Source organism: Balaenoptera acutorostrata, chromosome 19 (assembly GCF_949987535.1).
Source record: "Balaenoptera acutorostrata chromosome 19, mBalAcu1.1, whole genome shotgun sequence".
NCBI classification, from domain to species: Eukaryota; Metazoa; Chordata; class Mammalia; order Artiodactyla; family Balaenopteridae; genus Balaenoptera; species Balaenoptera acutorostrata.
Genome location: NC_080082.1, coordinates 34064143 through 34091795, shown reverse-complemented (window position 1 = coordinate 34091795; position 27653 = coordinate 34064143). Strand labels below are relative to the sequence as shown.

The following is a 27653-nucleotide window of genomic DNA, read 5'->3' as shown; positions in this document are numbered from 1 at the left end:
TTGTCCCAGGGCGGACGCTGAGACATTGAATCACTGGGTATTAGGGTTTGGCAAAGATAAAATGTGAGACTATCCTGAGCACGTGGCAGGAGTAGGGTGCTACAGAAGGAGGAGAGAAGTTCATGCTTGTGTTCCCACCTTTGCATCAGACACCGTCCTAGGTATTTTGTCTGCATTTTCTTACGGAGTTCTCTTTGACATCGAAATCCCCGTTTTACAGGAGAGCAAAATGGGGCCCAGAGGGGTTAAGTAGAGCATCTGCTATCGCTCAGCTCCCCAGGGCGGGCAGGCAGGCGCCTGCCTCCCAGGTCCGGCTGGGCTCTGGGAATGGAGCCCCCCTGCCCTGACCGGCCAGAGCTTGCTCTCCGAGGGGCCTGCCCACAGCAGCGCCGGTTCCCCAGGAACGCTGCCTCTGTGCAGTGTGCTGGGAAGAGGGAGCTCGCCAGGAATTTCCTGGATCAGGTCCAGGGCAGACTGCTTGGATCTAAGGGTTACAGGGTGGCTGGGTCCTGCCTCCCACCCTTCTCTTCCCCCGGCATGTCCCAGCCCTGTGCGTTCATGGAATCTATAAGTTGTGCCGTGTTCTGTGGGCACCAGGAGTTTCCTTTGAAACCCCGTGGCACCAACATCTGTTAGCTCTTAGAGAACAGAAAGATTGACAAAGAACTGCTGGGGCAGGCGATGGGGAAAGATATTAAGCTCAGGGGTATGAAGTCTCAAAGACAAAGAGGAAAAACCCCAACCGAACTCCAGCCCGCTCCCCAAGGCCCTGTTTTGATGTGGGTTCCCGTCCCCGGAGGCCTTATAAGGCATTGTGCCTGCAGTTCTGGGCTCTGGGCTGGTGCTGGCTGCACTCTTGGCACCCGGAGGAGCTGCCCTCTCTTCCTGGGGCGCAGCGTGGGGCAGAGGAGGGGCAGTGCTGGGACTTGGGAGGGAGGCAGGTCCGGATCCCATGGCCTGAGAGGCCACTAAGCCCGGCCACTAGGCAGGAGGCAGCCTGGCACGAGGCTGGGCGGGGCAGGAGGTCTGGGGATCCAGGAAAGTCTTTGATGAGAACCTGGAGCAGAGGCTGAGTCTGACTGTCCTGGAGGCCAGAGCAGAGGGGGCCTGGCCCCAGGGGGCCACAGGGATGGCTGAGTGGACAAAGAGAACAGTAAGGGAGATCACTGCATACCATGCCCCGAGTGTGGGCTTCCTATAGGGCAGTGGTGAAGGGTAAGGGTTTTGGAGCCAGGCAGCCTGCCTTCAATCCTGGCTCTGACACAATCCTAGCTGTGTGACCTTGGGCAAGTCACTTAACCTCTATGTGCCTCAGTTTTGTCATCTGTAAAGTGGGAATAATAGTGGTTCTACCTCAAAGGACTGCCCTGGGGATTAAATGCAAAGCACTAGAAATGTGCACCAGGCAGGAGAAGAGAGTGTTTCTCGGTGTCTGCAGGGGCACTTTGGGTCTGGTGAGCTTTGCCCAGCAATGTTCTGGTAGCCATTTGACAATAAGAGTCGGAGTAATAAACAGTAAATACTGTCTGTTGAGCCCCCATCGTGGTATCAGCTGTAATGCTAAGTACTTTCCGTGAAATGGCTTGCTCGATCTTCACACCCACCCTGAAACAATGTGACTGCATTCATCCCTGTGCACAGATGGGGAGACTGAGGCACACTGGAGATAAAGCTCCTTCCGCCAGATGACCGGCTTGTGTGATGCAGAGCTGGTATTTGAACCAAGGTCTGAGCAACGCCAGTTCCATGCCCTGCACCCTCCGTGCTGGGGCTCCCACTGGGGCTCGTGGCTGTCGAGGGGTACAAGTGCCTTCCTGCAGGATGGTCCTGAGGGCCTGGCCCCAAACCTTGCATGCAGGGCTCCCGGCTGACGCTTGACCCTGTCTCAAATCTAGTGGGGAGGAGCCATGGGGCCTTTGAGTCCTGCAGGACAGATGGGAGTACTTGGCCCCTGACCCACTGGAGCTGCTGGCTGGGCTGTTTTCTTGCACTTCTTTAAGCATGATTCTTGGTCCCTGGCAAGTGCCAGGACTCTTGGCCACCTCTGTCCCCATGCCCACGGGAGCCCCGATTCCACTGTACAAGCTCAGGCCAGGCCCTGGAAGGAGGTGGCTCAAGTCTCGGCTCTGCTGATGATCCAGAGCCAGTCGCCTGCCCTCTTGGAGACTTCTGCTCATTTAAAGCCAGGGCTATTGGGAACCCTGTTCTCCGTAGGTTCTGGTGAAGATTCCAGTTGGTCGGTGCCTCATACATCATGGGTGCTTGGTGATGTAAGTGACTGTCATTGGCATCATTTTCCTGGCTCATTCCTTGAGGGTTGGGGCACTTTCTCTGTAGAAAAAAACAATAGCAATTATACCTCTCACTTTACAATTTGCAAATCATTTTTATGAGCATCTGTTCCTTGAGAGATGGAAAGAGCAGGGCTGCTATGATGATAAAGGGAGATAATATAAAGTGCCCAGCACATAGGAAATGCACAGTAAGTGTCAGCTGTCTTCTTATTGTTGTGGTTTATCACCATGCCCATTTTACAGGTAAGTAGACTGAGGTTCGCAGAAGGCAGTGGCTGGCGCCACATCCAGGGCGAGGGTGGCCATAGAGCCAGGATGTGATCCTGTGTCTGACTCAACATTTTACGTTGCCTCTGGCGCAGTGATTCAAAGCTTGAAGACCACAGACACGGCACTCCTCAGGCCCCGGGCTGTCTGGGTCAGTGGAGGAAATGAATTTTTGCCGGAGTTGGGCACCTGCACTGCACTGTGTGTCAGCGGACCACGGTGCTGAGGAGCCTTCGATGTGTTGTACGGAGCAGGGTGAGGTTTAGCGGGAAGAAACCAACCCCAGAACTTGCCAGAACTCTGCTTTAATATGCAGAGACGTATCTTTAATATGTCAGAGAGCTGGGTCCTCTCAGCAGACAGTTCTTCTCAGAGAGCATTGAAGCCGTCATCAGAGTGATGACTGTGGGTGCGTTATACACACCGCGAGGCATAGTTATAGGGCTTCCAGACAGCTGCTTTGCTGCTGGTGACATTTGGAGTCTTTAAACTCCTCTGAGTGTGCCAGTAAAAAGATGCAGGTGCCCAAAAGTTTCCATCTCACGGGTCCTGTCGGCCTTGCCAGGAGTGGTCAGGGTGGCACAGAGGTCAGTGCCGGCTCCCAACCTCCACAAGGCCCCAGCACAATCAGGTGTGTCGTTTCCCTTGAAGATGGTCGCCCGCCCCTGTGAGGAAGCGCTGCCTGCCAGCCTTTCCAGGGAAGCGGCATCCGTCTTCCTCTGGCATGAAAGATCGGCTTTAATTGGCTGCTGGGGCATCCCAGCCATCTAATGATGCCAGCCGAGTGCGGCCCTTTCCTGTCACCGTCTCCCAGTTCCCCTGTCAACTCCAGCTCTGTTAACACAAACAGCCAGTTTACAAGCCCAGGAAGTGTTTGGTGATTATAATAATTGGCAGAGGAGGAGAGAGAAGACATCCTGACTCGAGGAATAAAGTAGCCTGGTTTTGAAGTCCATGGGACACCAGGAGTCTGAATGACCACATTTGAACAACCTCTAAGAAAGAGTGTGTAATGCCCCAGAACGATTTGAAAGAAGAAAGAGAACAGAGAAAACCATCTCTAATCCATAAAACGTTAGCTGTTCATCTTTAAAAAACATGCATGCAAGAGACTTATCTCCAGCTGTGTCCAATTGATAAGATCAGCTATACAAAGCATTGTTTTTCCTTTGTTAATCAAGGCGAGCTCTGGTTTTTCTTTCAAGCATCTCCAGTGCAGGATTTTTTTTCTTCTGATTTTTCAAGAAGAGGGTATTTTTTTCTTTTTCTTTATACTTTTTTTCTTTTTTTTTCAAAAGGAGAAGTTGGTGAGAGCTGCTGAGTTTGGGCTTTTTTATTGCTTGCCTTTTTGTGGTTCAAGAAGCACTGCCATAGCATCCTGTGGGCATTAAAAAAGATAAAGCAGTGTGACCACCCCCCCCCCCCAACCTCATCTCTCCTCCCTCAAAGAGGAGCATTTCCCAACGTGGGTTCCTCAGAACACAAATCCCATGTGATGCTTTTGAAAAACAAAACTTCATGGTCTAAATAGGTTTGAGGGATGCAGCATAAGTTACTACTTAGATATCCGCAGCATCTGTTACCATAGTAAGTCCTGCAGTAAGGGATTTCGTTTACCTTTGTTTAAAACAATCTTTTTTCACTTTACTCCTCCTGGCAAAATACCAATAAATACAGAAGACGGTTTGACAAGCGCTGGTCTGTTCTCCTCTGTACCTAGAGTTGTCCTACTGGGGTGGGGTCAGATAGATGGGACCTTTATTGCCATCCCAGAAATTTCCCAGCCTCCCAGCCTGTGGACCAAACAAACTTCCCTTGCCAGCCTGACAACACCTGAGTGGCAGCCTCACCACTGATTGGGAGCAGCTCTGCTACGTGGGATGAGATACCGGACATTTTTAACTCATGCTTGGGGACCAAGGCGAGGCGTGTGCAGGCCAGTAGCTGGAAGGTGTGTGTGTTGGGGGAGATGCAGGAGGCGTGATTGAAGGTCAGTTGAAGGCAGAGCCTATAGCTTTCTAGATATTGTGCTGAAGAGTTTGGGTTTGTGTTAAGGGAGCCCGCCCTATAGCACACCAGGTCCTCTTTATAAACCCACCAAGACAGCCCACCTGGGACCCTCTAGTAGAGGAAGGATCCAAACTGAGGTCTCTTCTTGGGACCCACAGGGGTGGCTATGGTCCTGAGTCCATCAAGTTGGCTCAGAGGGATAGAGGAGGGACGTTTTCTGATCTCATCTTTGTCTTTTTCCAGGATGGAGGGTGGAACTCCCTTTCTGGGGGAGAAGCGTGGTCCTGTGTAATGTTTTGTGGCGGGCTATAAGCTGAGAATAACTTACTTCCTAAAAAGTAGTGCAGTAATTAACTTTTCAAGTGTGATAGGATCTACATAGTTGACCTAAATTCCAATCAGAACAGGGTCCCTTCTTCTTTGCGACCAGCCACACACACGTTCACAATGCCACCTTGACCGTAATGATGCCAGGTTCCTACCTGACCCCAATACCCCTTTAATATCCCTACTTTTTCTTCCTATAGGAGCTCGTGGGCGAAGTTTTCAGAGAAACGCTCAGCGAGGAGGAAGAGGAAGACTTTCGGCTAGAAGGTATTGGAATCCATTGCTTTCTTCCCAAGGGCAGTGAGGTGGGGAAGGGCCATCTGGTCTACCTCATGCCCCAAGTACCCTCCAGAAAACCTGCAAACCAGGTGGAGGAGGGCAGGACTCTGACTCTCGTTGGGGGTGGGTGGGGTGAGAAGCAAGAGGGAAGTGTAGCATCTCATAGGTCCACTCCGGGAGTGGATTCAGACCACCCAGGCTCACATCCTGGCCCTGCTCCGTGTTAGCCGTGGGGTCTTGAACAGGTTGTTTGACCTCAGCTTCCCCGTTGGGGGTGATCATAGTGACCACTCATAGGCCCCTCAAGCAGAATTAGGTATGTAGTAAGCACTGCATGGAGTAGCCCTTGTGTTTCTCTGTTTGTGTCACTCCCCTGGAGCACGGGTATGTGCACACACACGAACACCCCCAGCCCCTCCCCGCTCTCCTCTGTAGCTCTCACTCCTTTCTTTCTTCAAGGAGAAGCACTGCATTGTAGAAAGAATTAGGACACTCGAGCAGAGGGCCGGCCAGCCACTGGCATGCTGATTTGACTTTGGGAAGCCATGTGCCCTTTCGGAGCCCAAGTTTCCATGTTTGTAGAATGGGAACGAGGGCCTTTTCCTGCTTGATTCCCTGAGTTGGTGAAAGGACCGGATGGGATTGGAAAACGTTTGCTGAAAGGGATAGCGTTTCCCTTTTTTACTCTGAATCAGAGGAGAGCATCACCAAACTGGGGCAGCCTTATGACAGTAAAGCCCTCTCTGCTGGGACCAGGACAGGCAGCTGTTAGGAGAGCTGGGTGCCCAGGGGTCTCTGGGGGGAATCTAGGCCTTGGAGGGCTTGTAGGGCCTTGAGAGGAGAGGAGACTGTGCCGGGAGGTTCTGGAGCGGAGCCTGGGCCAGACCCGAGGACTGTGGCCACGTGGGGCCTGAGAGCTGTGATAAATGTAGAATCCCTGGCTCCACCCAAGCTACTGAATCCACTCTGCCCTGCAATAGGCTCCCCAGATAACTTGTATGCTCATTGTACTTTGACAAGCGCTATTTTGAGAGATTCATTCAGTAGCCCGGGAGTTGGAGGCTGGCTGGAGACCCAGATATCTCTCAGACTTTGCTCAAATTCGAGCAGGTCCTGAATAGAAGGGGGAGAGACAGCTCTGTCCAGGCTCTGGGGTGTTTCCCTTGAGCATGCTTGCCTGTGGATCTGGTGACTACACTCAGGGATTCAGTGGCTTTGATTCTCATTGTTCCCTGGGCTCCCCTGAGCCTCAGCTATTATCCTCAGCTCCATGGAAAGATGCTGGGGCTTGGTACCTAGAGTAGATCTGGGGAGTCAGGTAAAGGTCTGCAGGATGTAGGGTCTGGAGGCTGAGGTGACCCCAGACATTGATTACATGGGCTTCAGCACTCATTCCATTTTCTATTCATTTGCTCATTCACCTGGTAACTTAGCAAGTTCATCCTCTTGTTCATTCATCCTTCCATCTATTCCATCCACCACCTATTCACTATCCATCCAAGCACCCACCTGTCCTCTCATCTATCTATCCATTCATCTACCCATCACTCACTCATCACCCACCCAATAATCCATGACCCACCCCATCCAGCACTCATCCATCCGTTTGTTGCTCCCCCTATCACCCAGCCATCACTGCCTATTCATTCATTTACATACTCTTTTGTCACCCATCCATCAGCTGGCCAGCCCTTATCTATCACCTAGCCACCCATAATCCATCCTCTGCCCATCTCTTCATCATCCATCACTCATTCCTTCACCCATTTAACCATCCTCCAGTTACCATCCATCTATCTCACCATCTGTCTATCTATTCATCATTCATTGGGTCCCTGGTCACTACCCCAAATGAGGCACTTCTCTGGCCATTGAGGCTCAGTCTGAAGTCATGTAACTGATTTCCCATGAGGCATCTTTCCCTGCAGACATGAAATGGCCTGCGCACAAAATCCACCTCTCTCTGCTTTGTTTGATCTCTCTGTGCAGAGCATGAGCCCTGTTGTAATGAAGTAGGAAGAGCACTTGGCCTAGGAGCCCATAGCCCTGGCTCCCCTGCCAGCTCCTGCAGTGACTTGCTGTGGCTCTTGGCCAGGCCCCTCCACCTTGGGGCCCCTTCGCCCTCTGTGACATGATGCGTGGGGATGTGGACTCTGTGGGTGCCCAGAGGACGTGGGCGCCTTGTAGGGAGGATGAACTGCTGTGGGGTGGTACTTACAAACATTGGTTGATGGATGGGGGATAAATAGGAGGTGCCCGAGGGTCCCAGCTCCTGTCGGGGAAAAGTGTGGAGATTGGTGGCACTTGGTCTGTCCCTGCGGCCCACCAGCTGCAGGTCGAGCTTTGCGGGCAGCCTGGGCACCTTGCCAATCACTCATGGTGTCCAGGCACATTAGTGCCACCACTGACGAGGGGAGGGGTTGGGAGCCACTAGCCTGACTCAGTTTCCCAACTGAGGGGTTAGATCAGGTTGCTGGTGGTCAAGCTTCCAGCCCTTTTCTTCAAACAAAAGCTTACACAGAAGCACAAAAGGTAAGACAGACCAGGTTGCAGACAGATGCGATGTGTTATATTCAGTATGTTATCTTTTATGTAAAAAGGGTACCAGACAATACTCTGTATTTCCTTGTACATATGAATGCATACCACATATGTATGTATATTATTGTGTAGCTAGAGGTCTAGACGGACAGAAACAGTAGTTCCTTCCGGACAGGGAAGGAAGAGACTAAACTTGGAAAGCGTGGTCAGAGGATTGTAGTATTAACTGTAATTAATGTTTTAAGTTTTACGAGAAGAATGTGATCATATATTCCTTTGAAATGAAAGACTAATAACAGAATTAAAAAGTGAAAATAATAAGTAAATAAAGCAATAGGGTGGGACTGCTCTGGGCCTGCCTGTGTGGCCCCTTGAGACTCCTTGGAGGGGATGCTGGCCCCAGTGACCGTATGTGGTTCTCTGGCCACCATTGGCGCCAGGTCCGAGGCGCCCCCTCCCGCCCCAGGATGAAGGACATGGCTGTGGACGGCAGGCCACCCCACGGCTAGGCCTGGTGAGAGTAGTTCTGCCGAGTCTGGCCACGGAGAAGCGTCCACCTGGCCTGGAGCTGGGGCTGCGGGTATCCCTCTGTGCCTCGGGCCAAGGGAGAGCAAGCTGAATCCTGAATCTCTTCTTTGTCTTCCTGTCGGCCAAGTTCATTGCCTCTTGGCCGGCTGGAGGGCTGTTAAGGGAAAAAAAGGCCATCTGAGGCGTGAAGATAAAAAGAAGTCTTTTAGCCATCCCAGGAGAGGATGGCTTTAGCTCCTGCGTTGTTATGTAAAGCCGGCCCTAATCCAGCGTCTTAACTGCCTTAACTGGCCAGCTGGGAGCTCTCGGGATGGGAGATTAAGGCTGGGCTTGGAGCTAGGGCTGGGGCTGTGAGCTCCTTTTGAACTGTGCAGAGAACAAAGTAAGCATGAAAAGTCCCGCGCTCCAGAGCTGGCCGGTTGTGGAGGGCGGGACCCGCGGCTTGGGGGCTGGCGGGGGTGGCGGGGTGGCCAGAGGGACCTTCCTCTGCTGACCCAGCAGGGCGCTGAGGACTGGGGAGGGTCATCCCACAGTTCACTCCAGTGCCCACCCGACGTCCCCACCTCCCCAGTTGGGCAGGACGACAGGTGGTGGCAGCCTGTAGCTTGTGGCCCGAGGTGGACATTGGTGTCAGGCCTCCGGGAAGCACTGTGTCTGGGGGTGTCCTCCCGACCCAGCAAAGACTGAAGTACTGTGCCCGTCAGGAGGGAGAGACCTGTAAATGGTCGCAGGCCCCTTCTCTCCAGGTCCCCTCTGTCTCCCACCTCGTGCTGTCCTCACCCCTGCCCAGCGTCTTAGCTCTCTCCCACCTCTCACCCTCAGCCTCTGCCCTCTGAGTCTCAGTATCGTGGCTGTTTCTTGTCTTTTTTTTTTTTTTTTTTAATAAAGAAGGTGGGTGACTATAACTGCAAGGGGTCCTAGCTGTCCTTTGGTGGTCTTGAAAGTAGGACAAAATCTCTTTTTATTTATTTATTTATTTATGGCTGTGTTGGGTCTTCGTTTCTGTGCGAGGGCTTTCTCTAGTTGTGGCGAGTGGGGGCCACTCTTCATCGCGGTGTGCGGGCCTCTCACTATCGTGGCCTCTCTTGTTGCGGAGCACAGGCTCCAGACGCGCAGGCTCAGTAGTTGTGGCTCACGGGCCTAGTTGCTCCGTGGCATGTGGGATCTTCCCAGACCAGGGCTCGAACCCGTGTCCCCTGCATTAGCAGGCAGATTCTCAACCACTGCGCCACCAGGGAAGCCCTGTTTCTTGTCTTTTGACCTCTTTGCTTGGAGGTGACAGCGGGCAGAGTGCAACCAGCTTGGCGTCTTCCATAGAAAGTTGACTCCACAGAACCCAGTCCTGCCTTCATTAAGGACCAAAAGCCCCTGAGTCAGGCGGCCCTTCCCACTGGGGCCAGGCCCTCCCTCCAGGCTCCCAGTTGGCCCAAGCCGGGATTCGCCTGGCAGAGTCCGTGGGGTCTCTGCTTCCCTGGCCCTGGTCCTGCCGAGCAGAGCAGTGGTGTTCGGACTGAGACCCGGACAGCTGAGCAGCCAGCCCCACTGAGTTCAGGGCCTGTCCCAGTCTGCATGGCTCGAACTTTGTCTTCCTGCAGCCCCATCGGAGGGCATGAGAGGCACCCTTCTCCCTTTATTCTGAAGTCAGACCCCAGATCCAGCCTGGCTTTACCACCACTCACTGTGTGACCTTGGGAGAGTCACTTCACTTCTCTGTGCTTCAGTTTCTTGTTGGGGGCAGTCATAGTATTCCTCCCTCAGAGTTCCTGTGAAGATGGCGAGGTTATATAAGCCCCGAGAACAGCCCTGGTTCAGGGTATGCCCATGTCGGTGAGCTGTCCTGACTCTCGTCTCGTGGGTTCCTCTTTCTTGAGGAGGAGTCAACTGGTGTTTGTTAATTATTTACTAGTCCAGATCAAAGAAGGCCTATTTTCAAAGCTTCTTTAATCCTATTAGACTCTCTGAGTGTCTCCTATCACTCTCAGTGCGCAACATAGCCTGGCATGCCATAAGTGCTCAATAAATACAGATCTTCCTTGACTTATGATGGGGTTACGCCCCAATAAACCCATTGTAAGTTGAAAATATCGTTAGTCGAAAATGCATTGCGTACAGCTAACCTACCGAACATCATAGCTTAGCCTTGCCCACTTTACGTTAGCCTACACTTGGGCAAAATCATCTAACACAAAACCTATTTGTAATCGAGTGTTGAATAGCTCCTGTCATTGATTGAATGCTGTAGCGGAAGTGGAGAACAGAACGGCTGTCTGGGTACAGAGTGGTTGTAAGTGTGTGGATTGTTGACCCTCGTGATCGCGTGGCTGACTGGGAGCTGGGACCCACTGCTGCTGTCCAGCATCACAAGAGGGGTCGTACCGCGCGTATCGCCGGCGCGGGAGAAGATCCAGATTTGACATTCGGAGTACAGTTTCTAGTGATTGTGTATCATTTCTGCACCATTGTAAAGTTGAAAAATTGTCGTTGGAGGACTGACTGTGCTCACAAGAAGAATGAAGCCAACACCATGAAGTCACTGGAGTCAGGCCCCCAGGCAGACCCCGTGTGCCCCCCTCCAGTCCATCCAGGCTCCCAGGTATGAGATGTCAACCATTCACAGAGCAGAGGAGCCCTTCGAAGGCCGTTAGTCCCCTTCCTTTGCGGTAAGAAATCTGAGGCCCAGAGAGGGGATGTGACCTGTCCAAGGTCACACAGCAGACTGAGGACAGTTTCTTCCTCACTCAGCAAGTATTTACTGAGTACCTGCTGCAGGTGTGGGGCCCTGCTGGGCTCTGGGTTCGAACCACCCACGAGGTCTGCGGACCTTGCTGTCAGGGTGTCAGCATGGGGGAGGCAGGGTAGTGGATAAATAAGCCAGGGGGTGAGCACGCAAGGTTCTGGGAGTGGCGCTCTGTGAAGAGGTGACACCCAGGGAAGGGTGGAGTGTGACAGGCCTCTCTGAGGAGGTGACATTTCAGCGGAGATGCAGGTACCAGGAACGAGCTGCCACAGGAGGATGTGAAGGGTGAGCCGAACCCCAGATGGGAGGAACGTGGGGTTTAGGGGAGCACAGAAGGGAGGCCCACGTGGCAGCAGGAGACCTGGGGGATGAGCATGGGGCCATGGGCTTGGGTTTCACACTGCTTTTGGAGAGAAACTGTTGGAAAAGTTTGAGGTAGGAGAGTGCCAGATTCTGACTTCCATTTTCACCAGTTAATTGTGGCTTCTGGGAAGGATGGGTCATTCCGAGGAAGGAAGGAAGCAATGAAAACAGGAGGTGATTGCGATAGTGCAGGGGAGAGGTGATGGCCTTGGCCTAGCCTGGGGCTGAGGGGCTGGAGAGAAGTGGATGGGTCTGGGGGAGAGGGGGGAGGGCTGGGAGACAGGAGGTGGGCGGTCGGGGTGGGGGAGGGAAAGAAAGGGATCCCGGGTACACCTTAGAGTTTTGGCTTAAGGAACTAAGGAAATGGTGCTGGCACTTCTGAGGTGGAGGTTTTGGCAGGTGACAGTCAAGGCTTTTGTTTTTGGATATGTCAGTTTCAGGATGCCTGTTTGACATGCAGGTATAGGGATTCTGAGTAGACAGGTGGACACCGAGTCTAGAGTTCAGGGACCAGTTGGGGGAAAGAGAGACAGAGACAGAGAGACAGAGAGACAGAGAGAGAGGGAGAGAGTGAGGACTTCTCAGGAAGTGGCCACAGATAGCTCCATGGGAGTCCTGGGTGAGGCTTGTCAATCGGTGGGGCTGGCCGGTGGTTCCCATAAGTCTGGGAGGAAGGGGAGTTCACTGCAGAGCAGCAGGGACCCCCAGACAGAGGGGGCAGGCAGGCCACACCCCGCTGGCTTCTCTCCCTCAGTTCAGAGCCTGTCCTGCCGGTGAGTGTCAGTCGCCCAGACTCCACTCCACTGCAGTCCCCCCAGAAGCCCGGGCTTCAGCCGTGACAGCAGTTTCTCTCAAGTCTGTTCTTCATAAAAGCTCAGCTTGAACAGTGGAAATTCTGACTGGTGTCAGATACCGAGGAGGCTTTCATAGTTTCAAGTAGCTCGGGGTTAGATTTTAAAAGTTGAATTTCATCACATGTTTTAACTTGGGCGGGGATGGGGGAGAGTGGAAGGGACATGATATTTTTAGCCCAAAGAAGGCTTTTTTCCCTTTCCCTCTCCCTCTCCCGGCGTTTCCCCCCTCCCTCCCCCAACAGATGTTTCGTCTCAATCCTATTCAAACCTCAAAGCAGAGTGGCCATCAACCTTATGCTCTGATGAGAAAAAAAGGCCAGAATGCTATTTGTTGGGAAGGGTTTTTTTTTTCCCCCTTTCTTCTTTCCCCTCAGTCACAACTGGCCCTTAAATAAAATCTACTTACAGAAAAATGTAACCTGGGGAAGCAGGAGTGAGGAGAAAAAAACGCAGGAAGGAGTAGACACCTGCTGGTGGAAACTGCCAGAAACCAGCTTCTTCAAGAGTATTGCACTGGGTCAATTGTATGTTGTTGGTGGTTTTGTTTTTCCTGAAAAGCAAGGGCTCCAAGTGATGGATAGTTAAGTCAGGATTCTTTGGGTTCTTTTGGATATGCAACCCAAACTCGCTTAAGATCTGGCTCATGAAACTGAAAAACTCTGGGGTAGATCTTGCCTAAGAAGGGCTGGTTGGATCCAGGAGCTCAAACCATGTCATGAAAACACACACACATACACACACATAGTTCATCCTCTCTCTCTCCATCATCTGTCCCTCTGTCCTCTGTTAGTCTCTCCCGTTAAGGTGGCCAAGATGACCACCCTGCTCTGGGTGCTCACATCCTACAAGCTGAGCCATCGCAGGTGAAAGAGAGCTCCCAAGTCCATTATTTCTTGCAAAAGTTTGATTCTTACTTTACTGGACAAAGTAGGTATAGATTTTGTGGGACCCAAGCTTATCCAGTTTGGGGGGGGTCTTCTTTAAGAAAAAGAAGACGTGCTTCTCTTTCATAACCATGGACCAGTTATATACAAATATATGTATTTATATCTTACTATTTACAATATATTTCCCACTAAACCTAAATAAATATATCCCCAACTCACCCTCCCCTTAGCTTGATTCCAGAAACGCTCGTGTTCACTCCAATACCATGTGACACAAGGGGACGTGTGGGAAGTCAGAATGGGAAGAGACAGTGTTCTTAACCGACTGAGGATAAAATATCTAATTTTGAAAGTGCCACAAAAACAACCAAACAACCAATGTCAACACATTCCAACTTGGAAGAGGCCCGTGCAAGCGAGAGGCCCAGAAGCTTTAGCTTCGTCAGCTTCACGATGAACCGTCCTTTGCCACTGAGCTAGGTCACAGGGCCATCAGGATGAAATAAGCTGGTCGGGTCTGGGTGCTGGACGCATCCCGGAAGCTTGGAGTGGGATCAGCCCCTGGTAAACCACATGGATTGAGATGGGGGAGGGGTGGCCCCCTAGAGAAAACCCAGATGCTATTATCAGAAGGGGAGAACGGTTGTGGGACAGGCAGGAACAGGTGTTAACTATTGTTGTGTGACAGAATGGAGAGACCAGTGGCTGGGGAGGCAGGAAACTGGGATTTTAGTTCTGTTCCTACACCTTCTGCGTTCAGATCTTGAGTGTGCTGCTTCCTGTTGTTTCATTTTGATGATAATGATGATGAGACACTTCTACGTAGGGTGACAGGCACTGTACTGTATGTTGGAGCTGCAGCAGGAGTATTCAGTCAAATGAATAATGATACTAACAGTATAATCGGGGATCACTGAGCAGGGAAATCTAACCTAGCCCCTGAGGGCATGAGGGCATTGCTTCTCAGAGGTAGGGACATTTACAGTGAAGACCTGAAGGATGAACAGGAGTTGGAGAGACAGAAAGAGTGCTCTTGGTGGGGAAAAGCAGCTCTGTGGAGAGATGGGGCTGAGAGACAGCAGCAGGGAAATGACTCCATCAAGTTTGCTGTTTACACTTAGTTTCCTCTTGTAAAATGCAAACGGTAATATACCCTGCATGGTGCTCTTAAGAGGACTTAATGGAATAATGTGTGCACCCACTAACTTGACCAGCTTCCACGTACAGCCCGCTGCTGTGTGCAGGGACAAACAGATTTGTATATCTCTAGACCCTAGTTCCCCGAGGAGAGCCTCATGCAGATAATGCAAGAAACCATTTGGCCTGGAATGCACATATGATATCTTTCTCTTTTTACTGGCAGCAGATTTACCCTCCTAATTATATTTGGCATAGGCTAATATTAAAATTCATCTGCATTCCCTCTAACAGCTGCTTTTGGAGGGTTGGGGAGTCAGAAACATCCTGGCAAGCCACCCTGAGCCTAAAATATTTGTGGCAGATAATCTGGACGTGGACAATTGAGAAAGGCCTGTGGCTGCATTAAGGCCAGGGTCCAAACTCCAGCCAGGAAGCTCTGGCTTGTGTTAAATCTTACTTACATTGTATCAACTGAGGAGAACTTGCCAGGTAACCAGGCTAAGAGAGGTGTGCACCTGGCATTTCAGCATTAGTAATTTCTGGTCTTTGGTGGGGCTGATTGAATCATACCATGTTTCAAATTTGTCTCTCCTTCCAAAGTTTAATATCAACCAGGCCTTTCTGGATTGTGTTAAAATAAGCTGGCATTTGCTGATATCATCCAGGGTTTGGATTTTAGCCGACGTCTGGGATTCAGGAATAGACCTACCCCTTTTAAACCACCCCCTTTCCCATGCCAGTTCGCAGCCTCAATCACACCAGAATTCATGGTGTTTGTTATATAGCCTGCCTTCCGTCCACCTGTGGGGTTTGGTGCAGTGGACCTCGCTGGGATGGAGTATCTGCTCTGTGCACGTACGGTACGTGCTAGGCACTGTGGGCAGCCCAGGAGGCAGCAGCCAGCAGAGCCAGCTCTCTCGAGAAACTTGCATTCTGGCTGCGTGGATGTGACCGGCTCCCGTGAAGCCATCAGGAGATCCCAGATAGGACTGCAGACTGAATGGGTTTAGACAGCCCTCTGCTAGCAACGAATGCATTTGTACAAATTGGAAAAAGGGGCCCCTCCTCCAGACATCTTTCTGCCATCTGTCCGAAAACTGTCACAAGCAATACACAAATCTAGGATGTCCGGCATGTGAACAGCGCCCCCTAGAGTTGTACCGTGCACAGCTGGCTTCTCAGAGCTGGTCTCCCAATGACCCCAAATGACCCTGACCCCAGGGCCAGGGGGGAAGAACCCTGGGGCGTTTCTCCTGCTCAGGAGGGTGGGGCCTCAGGAGGCTGGATCTGTTTCATTTCACAACCCTTCTTCTCATGCTTGGGCGGCACCAGCTGTCAACAGCTCAGGCTGGGTGGGCTATGCCATCCTGCTCCCTGGGTCACTGCTAAACAGTCCCGAGAACGTGACCGTGGCTCTCCCAGTGTGAGGTCCCAAATAAGCCTCAGATGCCTCCCATTAGGTCCCTGGGTGGGTGTCGGGGACCCATGATCAGAGTTGCGCCCATTCCGGCATCTTCTACTCTCCCCGGTGCTCAAGGACTCTCCTCTTTCTCTCTCTCTTCCTCCCCACCCCCACCCCCTTTTTTTAAACTGGGGGAGGGGAGAGGGAAGAGACTGTCTTTGATCTCAGCAGAGGAAAAAAGTCTGTTCTGTTCAGGCTTTTGGCTAACACAACAAACAGTGTTTAAAATTTAACTTTGCTTAATTAATTAGTAATTCTGTTTAATGCTGTCTGATCTCCCTCCAAAAGGTATTTTGAAGCTTGAGAAGGGAACATCAAAGGGAGCCGGGTGAAGATGGTCAAGTAATGCATTTAATCTGGCAGTTGCTAGGGGTGGAGAGATGCCAGGTTGGGAGCTAATGTGGGACAGAGCCATCATCTGGTAAACACAGACGGCCGGCTGGCTCCTCGTGGCCGTGGCCGTGGTGAGAGGAGGGATAGGGAACAGCTTCCAAAGAGAAGGCGCTCCACACGCTGCCCCAGACTTGTTTGAGCTGAGACCTGGTTTTAAGAAAGCAGAGTTGACGTTTTCTTTCTTCCATGGCTACTGTGTATGGTTGGGCAGGTTGTGGACTGCACAAGGATTTCCAGTCAAGCAGGTGAGCAGCAGGTGAAGCCTGCACCCTGCCTATCAAGGATGTATCCTCGTAGGTGTGCAGAGCTGCACTTACCTAAGGCACAGTCCACATGCTTTACTGTAAAGGGCTGGGAAAGTACATGTTTTAGGTGTTGTGGGCATTAGAGCCTCTGTTACAGCTACTCAACTCTGCTTCACCATAGACAATGGACGTGAGTGTCTCTGTGTCCCAGTAAAACTTTATTTACAAAAACAGGCGGTGGGTTGGCTTGCCTCTCGGGCTGTAGTTTGCCAACCCCTGCTCTAGGTCACCAAGGGTACTTCATAGGCAAGTGAAAGGCTTTGCTTCCTCCTCACTCTGTCCCTTCCCTTTCCTTTTCTCCTACCCCTTCCACGGCTTTCCTTTCTGCTTTCAAATTAGCAGTGTTGTTACTGTTGCAACTGAAGAGTGATCAGAGTCTCCCTGAAACTATGCCCCACAAAAGATCACCTCTGGGGGGAAAAAAAACTGCTGGGCTGAACAGGAGTAAGAGACAGGGAATGCGCTTGGGCTCTGGTGCTAAAACCCCTCTTGACAAAAATATCTCCAGTTGATTGGACCCAGGCAACCTGTGACGAACCCCATTCACCCTTCTCCCACCTGCCCATGTGCCCGAGGACGGATGCACGGAGGGAGGGCGATTTGTTCTGCACAGGGGTGGCTGGGGCAGGTGGCGGTTTTTCGTTGTTTGGTTTCAGTGGGTTATGTGGATGGAGAAGCAGGGCCCCTGAGTCCCAGCCCAGGCCTCTGGCATTGGGGTCTGCATGGCTTTCTGATTGGTTATCTGCCACCTCTTCTGGCCACTGGGCAGGGGAGAGTGAAAGGGAGAAAGACTTTCTTTGGTGGGGACAAAGGGGCACTGACTGTTCCTGGCCCCCAGGCCCCAGGGCAGATGGCTCCAGTCCTACTACCCGCCTGTACCTGTCCCCATGCTGGGAAGGGGCCCCGGGTGGGTGTCCAGGTGGTTTTCTGAGCTAGGGTGGGATGAGGGATTGGACCCCCTGGTGAAGAAAGGACAAAGCCCTGGTCTTTGGAGAAGACGTACGATGAGGATAAGGGATGGAGGGGGATGTCCCCCTCCTCCCTGGGAGAGGAGAAAGGAAGGCGGGAGGGGAGGACCTGAGGAAGGACCGGGCTGTTTGGGTGTCGGGGAGGGGTGGTCCGGAGAAGGAGAGAGCAGGGACAGAGGTTTCTTTTCTTTGGGTTTTATCAAGTGGAACTTGAAAGGCAACATTGAACCTGAAGGTGGTTTTCTGATAACTTCCCTTTGAACTTGAAGTTTGGTTTCGATAAGGCTGGCCGGCTTGCATCTCCAGCCAGGACCTCGGCAGAGGGAGGCAGCAGCTTTGAAGATGGAGCTGGCCTTTGTTTTTCTTTCTTCTTTTTCTTTTTCTTCTTCCCATGATGGTGGCAGCTCTGGCCCAGCAGTGCACCGATAGATTTGAGATGGAGGGGTCAGGGTGGCGCAGGCTGTATGCTTGGCTGTCCTTGGGTCACTGGCCAATCTCCCACCTGACTTCCCTGGGGCTCGGCGTCACACCAGAGCGGGACAGCTCCTGGCCGTGGAGGTGTTTGCTTTGGAGGAGCAGGGAGCGCTGGACTTGGTTTCATCCACTACCCCAGGAGCGGTCAGCACCAGTGACCTTCCCCTTACAACCACCCCAGTGATGAGGATGCCAAGTGCCCCCACCCCGGAGGAGCCGGATCTTTTAGGTTTATTCTCATTGGCCTCATTCTGTGAAATGACCAGGGAGGAGCCAGGGTCTGTGATCTCTAGCCAGAGCCCCCTGACAGCTCTAGGGAGTTGTTGCCTTGCTGCGGGGACGTGCAGAGCTGGGGGCTCCCTGCATCCCGCTGGGTGTGAAGAGAAGGACGGGGACACCCGGCAGCGGCTGCCTCGGCCCCCAGGCCCAGCCGAGAGGGGAGCTGCGATGGAGCCAGGTCAGCCACTGGCCGCCATGGCCTTCCTGTCCCCGCCTGTCTGGCCTGTGACTGCAGCATCTTTATCTTTATCTCCTTCCTCCCTGTCCTGCTCCCCACCCAGGCTGATACGACGCTTTGTGTCTGTTTGTATCCAAAAGCCTCAGTTTTTAAAAAGCTTAGCCGCCCACTTCATGATTCCTAAAAGATTAAATGTGTCGGGATGTCATTCCCCAGACTATTACTACTAATGGCTCGACCCCGTGTGCTGGCCCTGGCTGGGTCTTAGCCCTTTCAGTCATAGCTCCTTGAATCCACACAGGAATCCTCTGGGGAGGGGAATGTTTTCATCCCCATTTTACAGGTGGGGAAACTGAGATGTCTAGAGAAGTTATGTGACCTGCCCAGGGCCACACACAGTGTCGGGAGCATCAGAACCCAAGCAGAGACTAACCTCTCCCTGGGCTGGCACCAAGCCTCCTGAACCGAGCCAGGAATGGCATGGAGTGGTCGAGAGCACGAGCCAGGTCGCTTGGGTTCAAATCCCAGCCCCGTCAATTAGTAGCAAAGCACTTAGCCTCTCTGTGCCTCAGTTTTCCCATCTGGAAAGTGGAGCTGATAGTAGTAACTGCCTCACAGGGTTGCTGTGGGGACCGAGTGAGTCGATGAACAGTGCGGTCAGCACAGTGTGAGGTCACTGCCTCATCTTTATGCACGGAGGCCACCAAGCTGTGCGGGGCCCCACGGGAAGTGCTTCGGATAACTGCTGGGCCCACAGGGCAGAAGCGAAGCAGGAGAGCTGGGGAACTTCCCCAGCAGCCACTCCTGGGTCCTGGTATGCAAGGGTGTGTGAGTGCGGTGTGAGGACAGGGGTTGGGGGGGGGAGGTAAAGCCCCCCACCTAGTTTCCTGGCCTGGTGGCTGCATTTCTCCAGGCTCCTGACTTCCCAAGAAAGTCCACCCATGGTTGGGGCCACTGCCCAGTCATCTCAGCTCCTTACATGGCCCTCCTGGGCCACCCTGAGTCAGGCATAAGGGGACAGTTCCTCAAGTGGGAGCCAGGCTCCGTTTGCTCCCCTGTAAAACAGGACAACAGAATCCCTGCCCCAGGGCAGCTGAGGGAATCTAAAGAGAGGTGCTGTGAGGCTGTTTTGGAAAGCACATTTTTGAGCAAACTTGAGTCCCCTTTATCAGGCAGAGACAGGAGGGGCTGAAGGGGTCTTGTGGGACTTTCAAGATTTGAGGGAACCTCTTGGGCTGGGTCCTAGCTCAGAGATGACGGCTGCTCCCCTGGCACCTCTTAGGGGTATTCACGGGAAAATGCTGTCCACCGGCCCCGGGCTTCCGTGCCCACCTTCCCACTGCTCCTGGGAGGACACACAAGGACCATAGAACCCTCTGCTTAATACCTTTGGCAGAGGGAGGACCCTCTAGGTGAGCAGAGGCAGAATGAAAGGCCCAGGGTGAGCTGGCTCCTGAAGATACCATGGTGTGCATGCCTGCGTGTCTGTGCGTGCGTGTGTGCTCGTGTATATGCCCTTCACCTACCCCAATGAACTCCATTTCTATCACTCCCCATTTCTATCCCTCTTCCTGACCACCCACCAGTGTGCCACATGCAGGTAGCATGCAGTGTGCCCAGGCAGGTGGCATCTTTGAGGACACCACAATGTCCTCCTGGAAGGCAGAGACTGCAGAAAGTGGCTGTGGTCCAGACCTCCCCCTGGGGGCTCCAAAAGCACCTCTCTGCCTTCATTCACTTGCCCTTTGGCCCAACACTGCCCTGGGTGGCCTCAGGCTGCTTATCTGGGCTACCGAGAACAGAGGCCTGAGAGGCCCACTGGGGTGACCTGAGCAGCGGGCAAAGAGACACCCTGGGAAGAGGGTCTCCCCTGGGACAGCCCTGGGCATTAACAGGGCCAGAGGACAGAGCAGTTGGACTCCAGCAAACCGGCAGGGCAGAATGGGCCCCGCGCCGTGGTGAGGACATCCTCGGGACAAAGCCACAGGGAGCCGGTGGCCCCGCAGCCCGGCACCTGGGCTTGGGAGGCTCGGGACCCACCTCCTCACGCTTTCTCCCTCGCCTCTCCCTGCAGTGGCCCTGCCTCCTGAGAAGACGGACGGGCTGGCCAGTGGAGATGAGAAGAAGATGGAGAAGACAGGCGAACCCTGCCCGGGCTCCAAGAAGCAGCTGAAATTCGAAGTAAGTTTCCTTTCCTGGTGCTGGGCCCTGGATGGAAGGGTTTTCTCTTCTCGGTGCTGCTTTTCGAGGAGGGAAGCTGAGGCCCATCCAGATGTGAAGGCCCCTCCCCTCCTGGGTGAATAGCCGCCCTCTGGGAGAGGTTTCTCCTGCTACATCTGGGGCCGCCCCAGCTCAGCTCAGGCCCTGGGGACTCACCTCTGCCCTCCCCTCTCAGCTTGGGGCCCCTCTCAACATGGGGTGGTGGCCAGAGGATGCCCCTGGGCTGTGGCCTGGTGGCCTGGGGGAAGGACAGGAGAGTGAATGGGGGAGACGGCACCCTGGCCCTGGTGCTGCTGTTACTGCCTGGGTGACCACCCTCTTCTCTGGGCCTCAGTTTCCTCATTGATGAAAGAAATCTTTGCTTCTAGCTCCCAAGGCTGTTCTGGGGAGCATGTGGGGACTCTCAGGTGGGGTGGACGACCAGGAGACCTGGGGCAGGTCCCTGACTCTGTCTGGGACTCAGGTGGTCAACACCAAAGGGGACATGCCCGCCCAGAGCCCACAGTCTGTCTGTCCTGCCTCCCCAAATGGAATATTAAGCTCCTTCTGTGTACCAAGCACAGGGCCAGGTGCTGAGAGCAAGACCTAGACCTGCCCTCAGGGAGCTTACCGGCTTCTCCCCGCCTTCCTTTTACCCTCCCTCCTTCCTCCTCTGTTTCCTTCATGAGATCACTAGGGCATAGCTCTGGGGCCAGCAGATGGGGGACAGTTCCCAGCTCTGCCGCCGCCTCACTTGCCCCCCCGCCCCGTGAAATGGCGATGTCTATCTTATTGGGATGTCAGAAGCATGCTGAGTTAAGGCATCTCAAGTGCTTAAAAGGGTGTTCAGTTCAGAATGAGTACTTTCTTTCCTCCTTCCAACCAGTGTTGATTGACAACTGCAGGTACCAGGGAACCCGGCAGTGAACTGGACATGGTTCCTGCCCTCATGGAGCACAGCATGGCAAGGGGGACAGATGAGTGACCCAGGCCCAGTAACTGCACAGTTGGTGACGTGATGGGGATCTGGGAGCACGGAAGGGGACAGGGAGGTCACCTAAGTGAGGCCGGAGGGCTGCGGAGTGATGGGCATTTTGGCAATCCAGACACTCGGTGCAGTGCCCGGAGGAGGCAGCCGCGGCTGCAGGCAGAGGTGGGAGGGGGCGAGTGTCTATGCTGAGCCTCTGGGCGTAGGAGCAGGAGTTGGGAGAGGTGATGCACGGGGGTAGCCTTTGGGCTCAGGAGGACACTTCTGGTGGAGGCAAGAGGAGGAGCAGAGGCCTGGAGGCTTGGCAGTGCCGGCGGGCTGTGCGGGGCTAGCAAGCTGCATTGTGCAGGGAGTCGGGGGGATATCTCAGGAGTGTGGGTAAGACAGGTCGCCAAGGGCCCTGAATGCAGGAGCTGAGGGGTCAGGCGACATCTAGTTGAGAAGCTGTGGGTGCTGAGCTTCTTCCTGAGCTCCCCGACCCCGGGTCCCTGCAGGTCTTCTGGGGGTGCTTGGCAAAGCCAATGCCAAGCCCAGCGGCAGAGGGAAGGCCCAGACCCAGACGTCTTCCCAGGAAGCCCAAGTGGGTCTGCTTCCGGAGTGGGGCCGGCTGTTGCCTGTGACTCATCCATGGTCCCAGAGGAAGACTCACCTGAGAGGTCCGGGGCTGGGGGGACAGGAAGGTGCACATGACAGAGGTCACGGGAGGTGGGGGTAGTTACTTAACCCGTGTTCCTGAACTTCTAACCTGAGCTGTCTTTGGAGCCACGTGGAGGGGCTGGGAGAGGGAAGCAGGTAAACACTGTGTGTGTGTGTGTGTGTGTGTGTGCGCGCGCGCGTAGGTGTGTGTATGTGTGTGCATGTATGTATGAATGTGTGTGTGTGCACGTGTATATGTATGTATGTGTGAGTATGTGTATGTATGTGTGGGGGTGTATATGCATACGTATACGTGTCCGTGTGTGTGTGCTCTCAAGCACGCACCCGTGTACAGGCATGTGTGTGGGCCGATTGCTGTGCTGCACGACGCGGTGCCTCAGAGAGCAGAGTGGGCACTTGGCAGGTATCAGACAAGCATGTCACAACTGAGGGAAGGCCGACTTTGAACTCAGCGTGGGCCGCCCAAGAACTGCTGGAGGGAGCCGGCTCTGAGCTGTGGAAGCCAGGGGCAGGGATGCCGTGCTGGGGCTCACTCCCACCAGCCTTGGGAGGCCGGGCACCTCCGCTCTCTGGGGGCTTAGCCTGTCCTCACGCAGAAGGAGAGGTGGGCCGAGGCAAGACGTGGAACAGGATGGTGTCTGGGGGTGTCGTTGCTTGTTTTCATAGAACTGTGGATCTTAAAGGCCATTTAAGCCTTTAAGATTAAGGCTTGTGGATTCTCTTTCCCCAAACGGCCATCCTTTCTGGATCTCTTTGTCTGGGGTTCCGCCGGCCCCAGCGTATGTGCCGCCAGTGACGGAGCTCCTGCTTCCCAGCTCCAAGTCCCTGTGGTTGGACACCTCGGGTTGTGGGAGTGATGACGATGACGTCATCGCTATATTAATCATTCCAGCAAACACAATAGCAGCTACCACCATTAATTAGGCTTTTCTCTGTGCCAAGAGGCATACGCACTTGTTTCCAGTTCTCCTAAAGCAGACCCTGAGACAGGACTTGGGAGGTGATCCCAGGGAGCAGCAGGGAAGGAGGGGCGCCCGTGATTGGGGGGGTTGATGAGCGGGTCACGGGCAGCTGGGCTCTGTCCGCTGGGACCCCTCGGAGAGCCACTCCGAACGCGCTCAGGTGTGTCCCCCGGCCCGGCCCCTCCCTTGTTCAGGTTGTTGCTGGGCATTCAATCCTTGACTCCTTGGGGCTGGCTTCGGACAGGGAAGCCGGGCGCCTGAGGTGGGAGGTCAGGGACTGCCCACCGCAGCTACAGGGGAATGTGGAGGGGGCCAAGGGGACGTGGGACAGGGCAGTTAATGCTCCCAACAACCTTCTGAGGTCGATACCATCATTTTCCATAATTTATGTGAGGGGAAACTGAGGCACAGAGCAGAGCAGGGCCATGTCCAAGGTCACGCAGCTGCAGAGGGCCAAGCCCGGGCTGGCACCTGGGGCAGACTCTTTAACTCTTAATGCCCCTCCTGTCCTACCTTCCAGGTCAGGTGGCCCCCCTGGGTGTCCCGTCACGGCTCCCTGAGTCACCCCTGCGTCTTCCAGTAGCGTCTAGCCCTGGGTGCAAGTGCATTCCTCCTGAGGCCACAGAGCCTCCTCCCAGAGCCCCCCTTGTGTTTCCTTGGCCTTTGAAGACCCAGAGACTGTCTGCACCCGGCGGGCACCTCTCCCCAGACCCAAGCTCCCCCGCCCGGCTTGGCCTCTCTCCCGGGCCCGTCACGTCTTGGTCATCACACTCTTCTTTTTTTTTTTTTTTTTTTTTAATAAATTTATTTATTTATTTAATAAATTTATTTTCTTTAAAAAAATGTTTGGCTGTTTTGGGTCTTTGTTGCTGCGCACGGGCTTTCTCTAGTTGCGGCGAGCGGGGGCTACTCTTCGTTGCAGTGCGCGGGCTTCTTATTGTGGTGGCTTCTCTTGCTGCAGAGCAAGGCCTCTAGGTGCACGGGCTTCAGTAGTTGTGGCACGCGGGCTCAGTAGTTGTGGCTCGCGGGCTCAGTAGTTGTGGCTCGCGGGCTCAGTAGTCATCACCCTCTTCTTCACACAGAGTCTGGGGAGGACAGGGGGAGGTGGCAGCCCCATGACGTGGCCTACGGGTGTTCCAGCCACCGCGTGATCAGCCACGTCCGTCTGTTGTCTGTTTGTGTCCAGGAGCTGCAGTGTGACGTGTCTGTGGAGGAGGACAGCCGGCAGGAGTGGACCTTCACTCTGTATGACTTTGACAACAATGGCAAGGTCACCCGTGAGGTGAGTGCACCCGCCTGGCCTCCCGCCAGGCCACGCCCTCGGGCGCAGGGCGTTCATCATGAGCCCGCCACAGCTGCCCCTTCCCCTTCTCCTAAGGGTAGGTGGGGAGGGCAGGAGCGAGGCTGCTGGGAGCGTCACGGAGACCTGTGAACGGGGAGAGGAAGGGCTGCCGGGCTGCTCTTGGCCGAGGCGCCATTCCTGCTGCAGAAGGGGCAAGAGGCAGGCGCTGAGCCCAGGCCTCCCTAGAGTCCTGTCCTGCCTCCTTCTCTCTCTGGTCCTGGAGCTCTGAGATCACCCCAGGCCACTTCCCACCTCGGCCAGTCTGCCCAGGAGCTGGGGTGGGCTGGGCAGTGCCTACCCCCACTGATGCAGGAATGAGCAGCCCCAAGGGCCCGGCCAGCAGCTCTGTTCACGAGCCCGTTCCTCCTCCCCCTCCCCTCCGCCTACATGCCTGTGTCTCTCTCTGCCCTCAAATCTCCCCCACGTCTCTTTCCTCCCTCGGTTCCTCGCGCCCTCGCTACATACCTGAGTCTGCATATGGCTTACCTGCTGTGTGCACCTCCTATGTACTGGGTGCGCAGTGGGCAACAGCACAGACGCAGTTTCTAGCCGTGTAGCTCCGACTGTCTGCTGAGGGAAGCAGAGCCCGAACAGTCACGGGATCGTTGTAAGCTGTGACGTGTTCAGTGACGGAAATAAACAGAGCGGTATGAGCGAGATGGGCAGGAGCGTCCAGGGAAGCCTCTTGGAGGAGGTGACGTGGGCGCTGAGCTGGGCAGAGCCCTGGGCCGGGGAGAGTGAGAGCGCTCAGGGCATTTAAGGAGCCAGAGGAGACTGGTGCGGTGGCTGTGTATCCAGAGAGGCAGGGCTGCAGCCGGGAGCCGGCAGGACAGCTCACGCCGGGCTTCACAGGCTCCAGCCAGCACCCTGACTTTGATTCCAGGTGTTAAGGGAAGCCGGGGGAGGGCTGGTTTAAGCTGGCGAGTGATCTGATCTGCATTATTGCTGACTGTTGCTGCCTCTCTTTTGCCTGGGTCTTGGTATCATCCCTTCTGCCTCCTTATTGCCTTTTCTGTTCTGTTTCTCTCTGACATCCTCTCCCTCCCCAGGAGGCCCTGGTGTTCAGGTGCGCTACCTGTAACAGATCTGCATGGAGAGAGGTCTGAGATGAGCATGGCTGGCTCCTCGCCCACCTCTCGCCCAGCACGAGAGGGCCTCAGGGTGTTCCCAGGGAGAATTGAAGCTTTGCTCTCTTATCTCCCTGTCACGGTTCAGGGCTCAGTATTTTCTTCTCTGCAGATAGTGCAGGAAAAGCTGCCAGAGGGGAGACCTGGGTGAAAAAAAGCCCACCTCTTCCTCAGGCTGCGGTTTAGGGGATGTTAGAACAGGTCGGAGGAAGAAGCTGTGAGTGAATTTTAATCATTCAGGACTCTTTGGGGCATCAGTGACAGAATCCCAGCACAAACTACAGTAAGAAAAAAAAAAAGAGGACTCTATTGGCTCATGTAACTGAAACTTCAGTCCACGGGTACTGACTTCAGGCATGGCTGGATCCAGAGGCTCAGTGTCTTCAGGACTAGCTGTTCTTCATGGTTCTCTTTCCTCTGTGTTCCTTTATTATCAGGCCGGCTCTCCCCTTGGCAGTAGCGAGATAACGGCTGATAGTTTCAGTCTATATCCCATGCTGTTTGCAACCCTCCCAAATTCAGAATGTCAACTGGAGTTCCAGAACCGAATCTGACTGGCTTTGATTGAGTCACATGTCTGGTCCTGAACCAGTCATTTTTGCCATAAGTTTGTGATGCTTTTAATGGCCAGCTCTGGGTCCATGTGCTCATTCTGGAGTCAGGGGAAAGTTATTTGACCCGTGAGTCACATAGACTGAAAATGGGAGGGGGGATGGATTTGGCTCACAAAATAAAATCAGGGTGCTGTTATTAGGGGAAGAGAGAACGGATTCTAGGCAGGCAAAGCCCCCAGAGGGACCTGGGTGTTTGGGAAGCAGCGGAGACCCTTCCTGGTTTAGGACCCTGGGGAGATGGGGGATGGTTTAGGTGAGACCCCCAAGTGCCCTCCAGCTGTGATGCTTTTTGTTGGGGGTTATTATTTTTCCAGAGCGAGGAGCTCCTGTTTCCCACACCCCCCGCCCCCGCCTGTTAGGGAATGGAGTCCTTATCTTCACAGGGGAACACATGACAGGCTTGAAGCCCACGTAACAGAACTGAATTGGGGTGGCAATAGGAGGCAGCCAGGCTGGGCTTCTCAGAGGTGTGGTGGCCTCTCCCCTCTTCTAACACACGCGATGGCTCAGACGACTCAGCCTCTGGTAGCCGTCCTCTTCCCTTCTAGCTCAGAAGAGGCCGAGGGACCCTCAGGAGCGGACCGTAAAAGGGTTTGCCCCCCACCTCGGAGACCTTACAGAAACCTTGCAGGCAGACACTGCTTTCTGATTCTTCATTCTGCTTTCCTTCACCCCTTGCTAACAAGACGAATCGTAAGGAAGTGAGGCTTTCCAAGGAGGGTGCCCCAGCCCGGCCCCTGGGGAGAGCCTTCACTGGTTTCTTTCTCCTGCCCAGCAGCAAGGAGGTTGGCTTCCCGTCCAGGGAAGACCCAGCCTGGTGTTTCCCCTGGTCTATTTTTAGCCCCAAAGCCACTCCTCAAATCTGGCTATAAATACCGTTCCCCTCCACACCCTCTGGCCATCAGCAGGCATGTTCCTGTGTGCTGGGGCAGACGGGCTCCCGCCTCCCTGAAACCACAGGCTACAGCCTCCCAACTCAGAAGCAAGAACCTGTTCATCCTTCAGGTGTTCACTTGTACAGTATTTACAGGCACCTACTCCTCTCCGTGCCGGACCCTGTGCAGTCAACAGGGCTGATTTTCCAGCTGGGATAGAAAAAGCACACTTGTTCCTAGACCCTGAATCAGCTGGAACCCTCGGGGATCACACACCAGCGCCCCAGGCCTGGTATATGATGCTTAGGTGATGATCTTGGTGGATCTCACTTTCCTCACCTGTAAAATAATGACACCTCCTTCACAGGCTTCCTAAGATGATGAGAAAGAGTGGGCAATCATGGTGGTGCAGAGCAGCTCAAGGGAAAGAGAAGGGGGAAGAGGGGTCCTCCGTGGGCCTTGCCAGAAGAGCTGGGATCCCCAGGGAGCCAGCAAGTGAGTGGCTGGAGCCCAAGTCTCAAACTGGCAGCCCCACTGTCCCAGGCTAGCCCCCAGATGTTCTGGCCCAGCACAGGCAACAAAAGCAAAAATAGATGAATTGGA

General features: G+C 54.0%; 1 protein-coding gene across 3 annotated transcripts in view; it reads left to right on the top strand.

Moving 5' to 3' along the window:
• The window catches only part of NKD1 (NKD inhibitor of WNT signaling pathway 1), an 86519-nt gene that overhangs the window by 51329 nt on the left and 7537 nt on the right, over positions 1 to 27653 (top strand). For all 3 annotated transcript variants that reach the window (XR_009006105.1, XM_057534403.1, XM_057534402.1), the window contains 3 exons: positions 5099 to 5165; positions 20361 to 20467; positions 24279 to 24374. Coding sequence is in view for 2 of the 3 variants with exons in the window: in XM_057534403.1 (XP_057390386.1) it covers positions 5099 to 5165; positions 20361 to 20467; positions 24279 to 24374 (270 nt within the window). In the remaining variant the exon portion in view is untranslated. The remainder of the gene's footprint in view (positions 1 to 5098; positions 5166 to 20360; positions 20468 to 24278; positions 24375 to 27653) is intronic.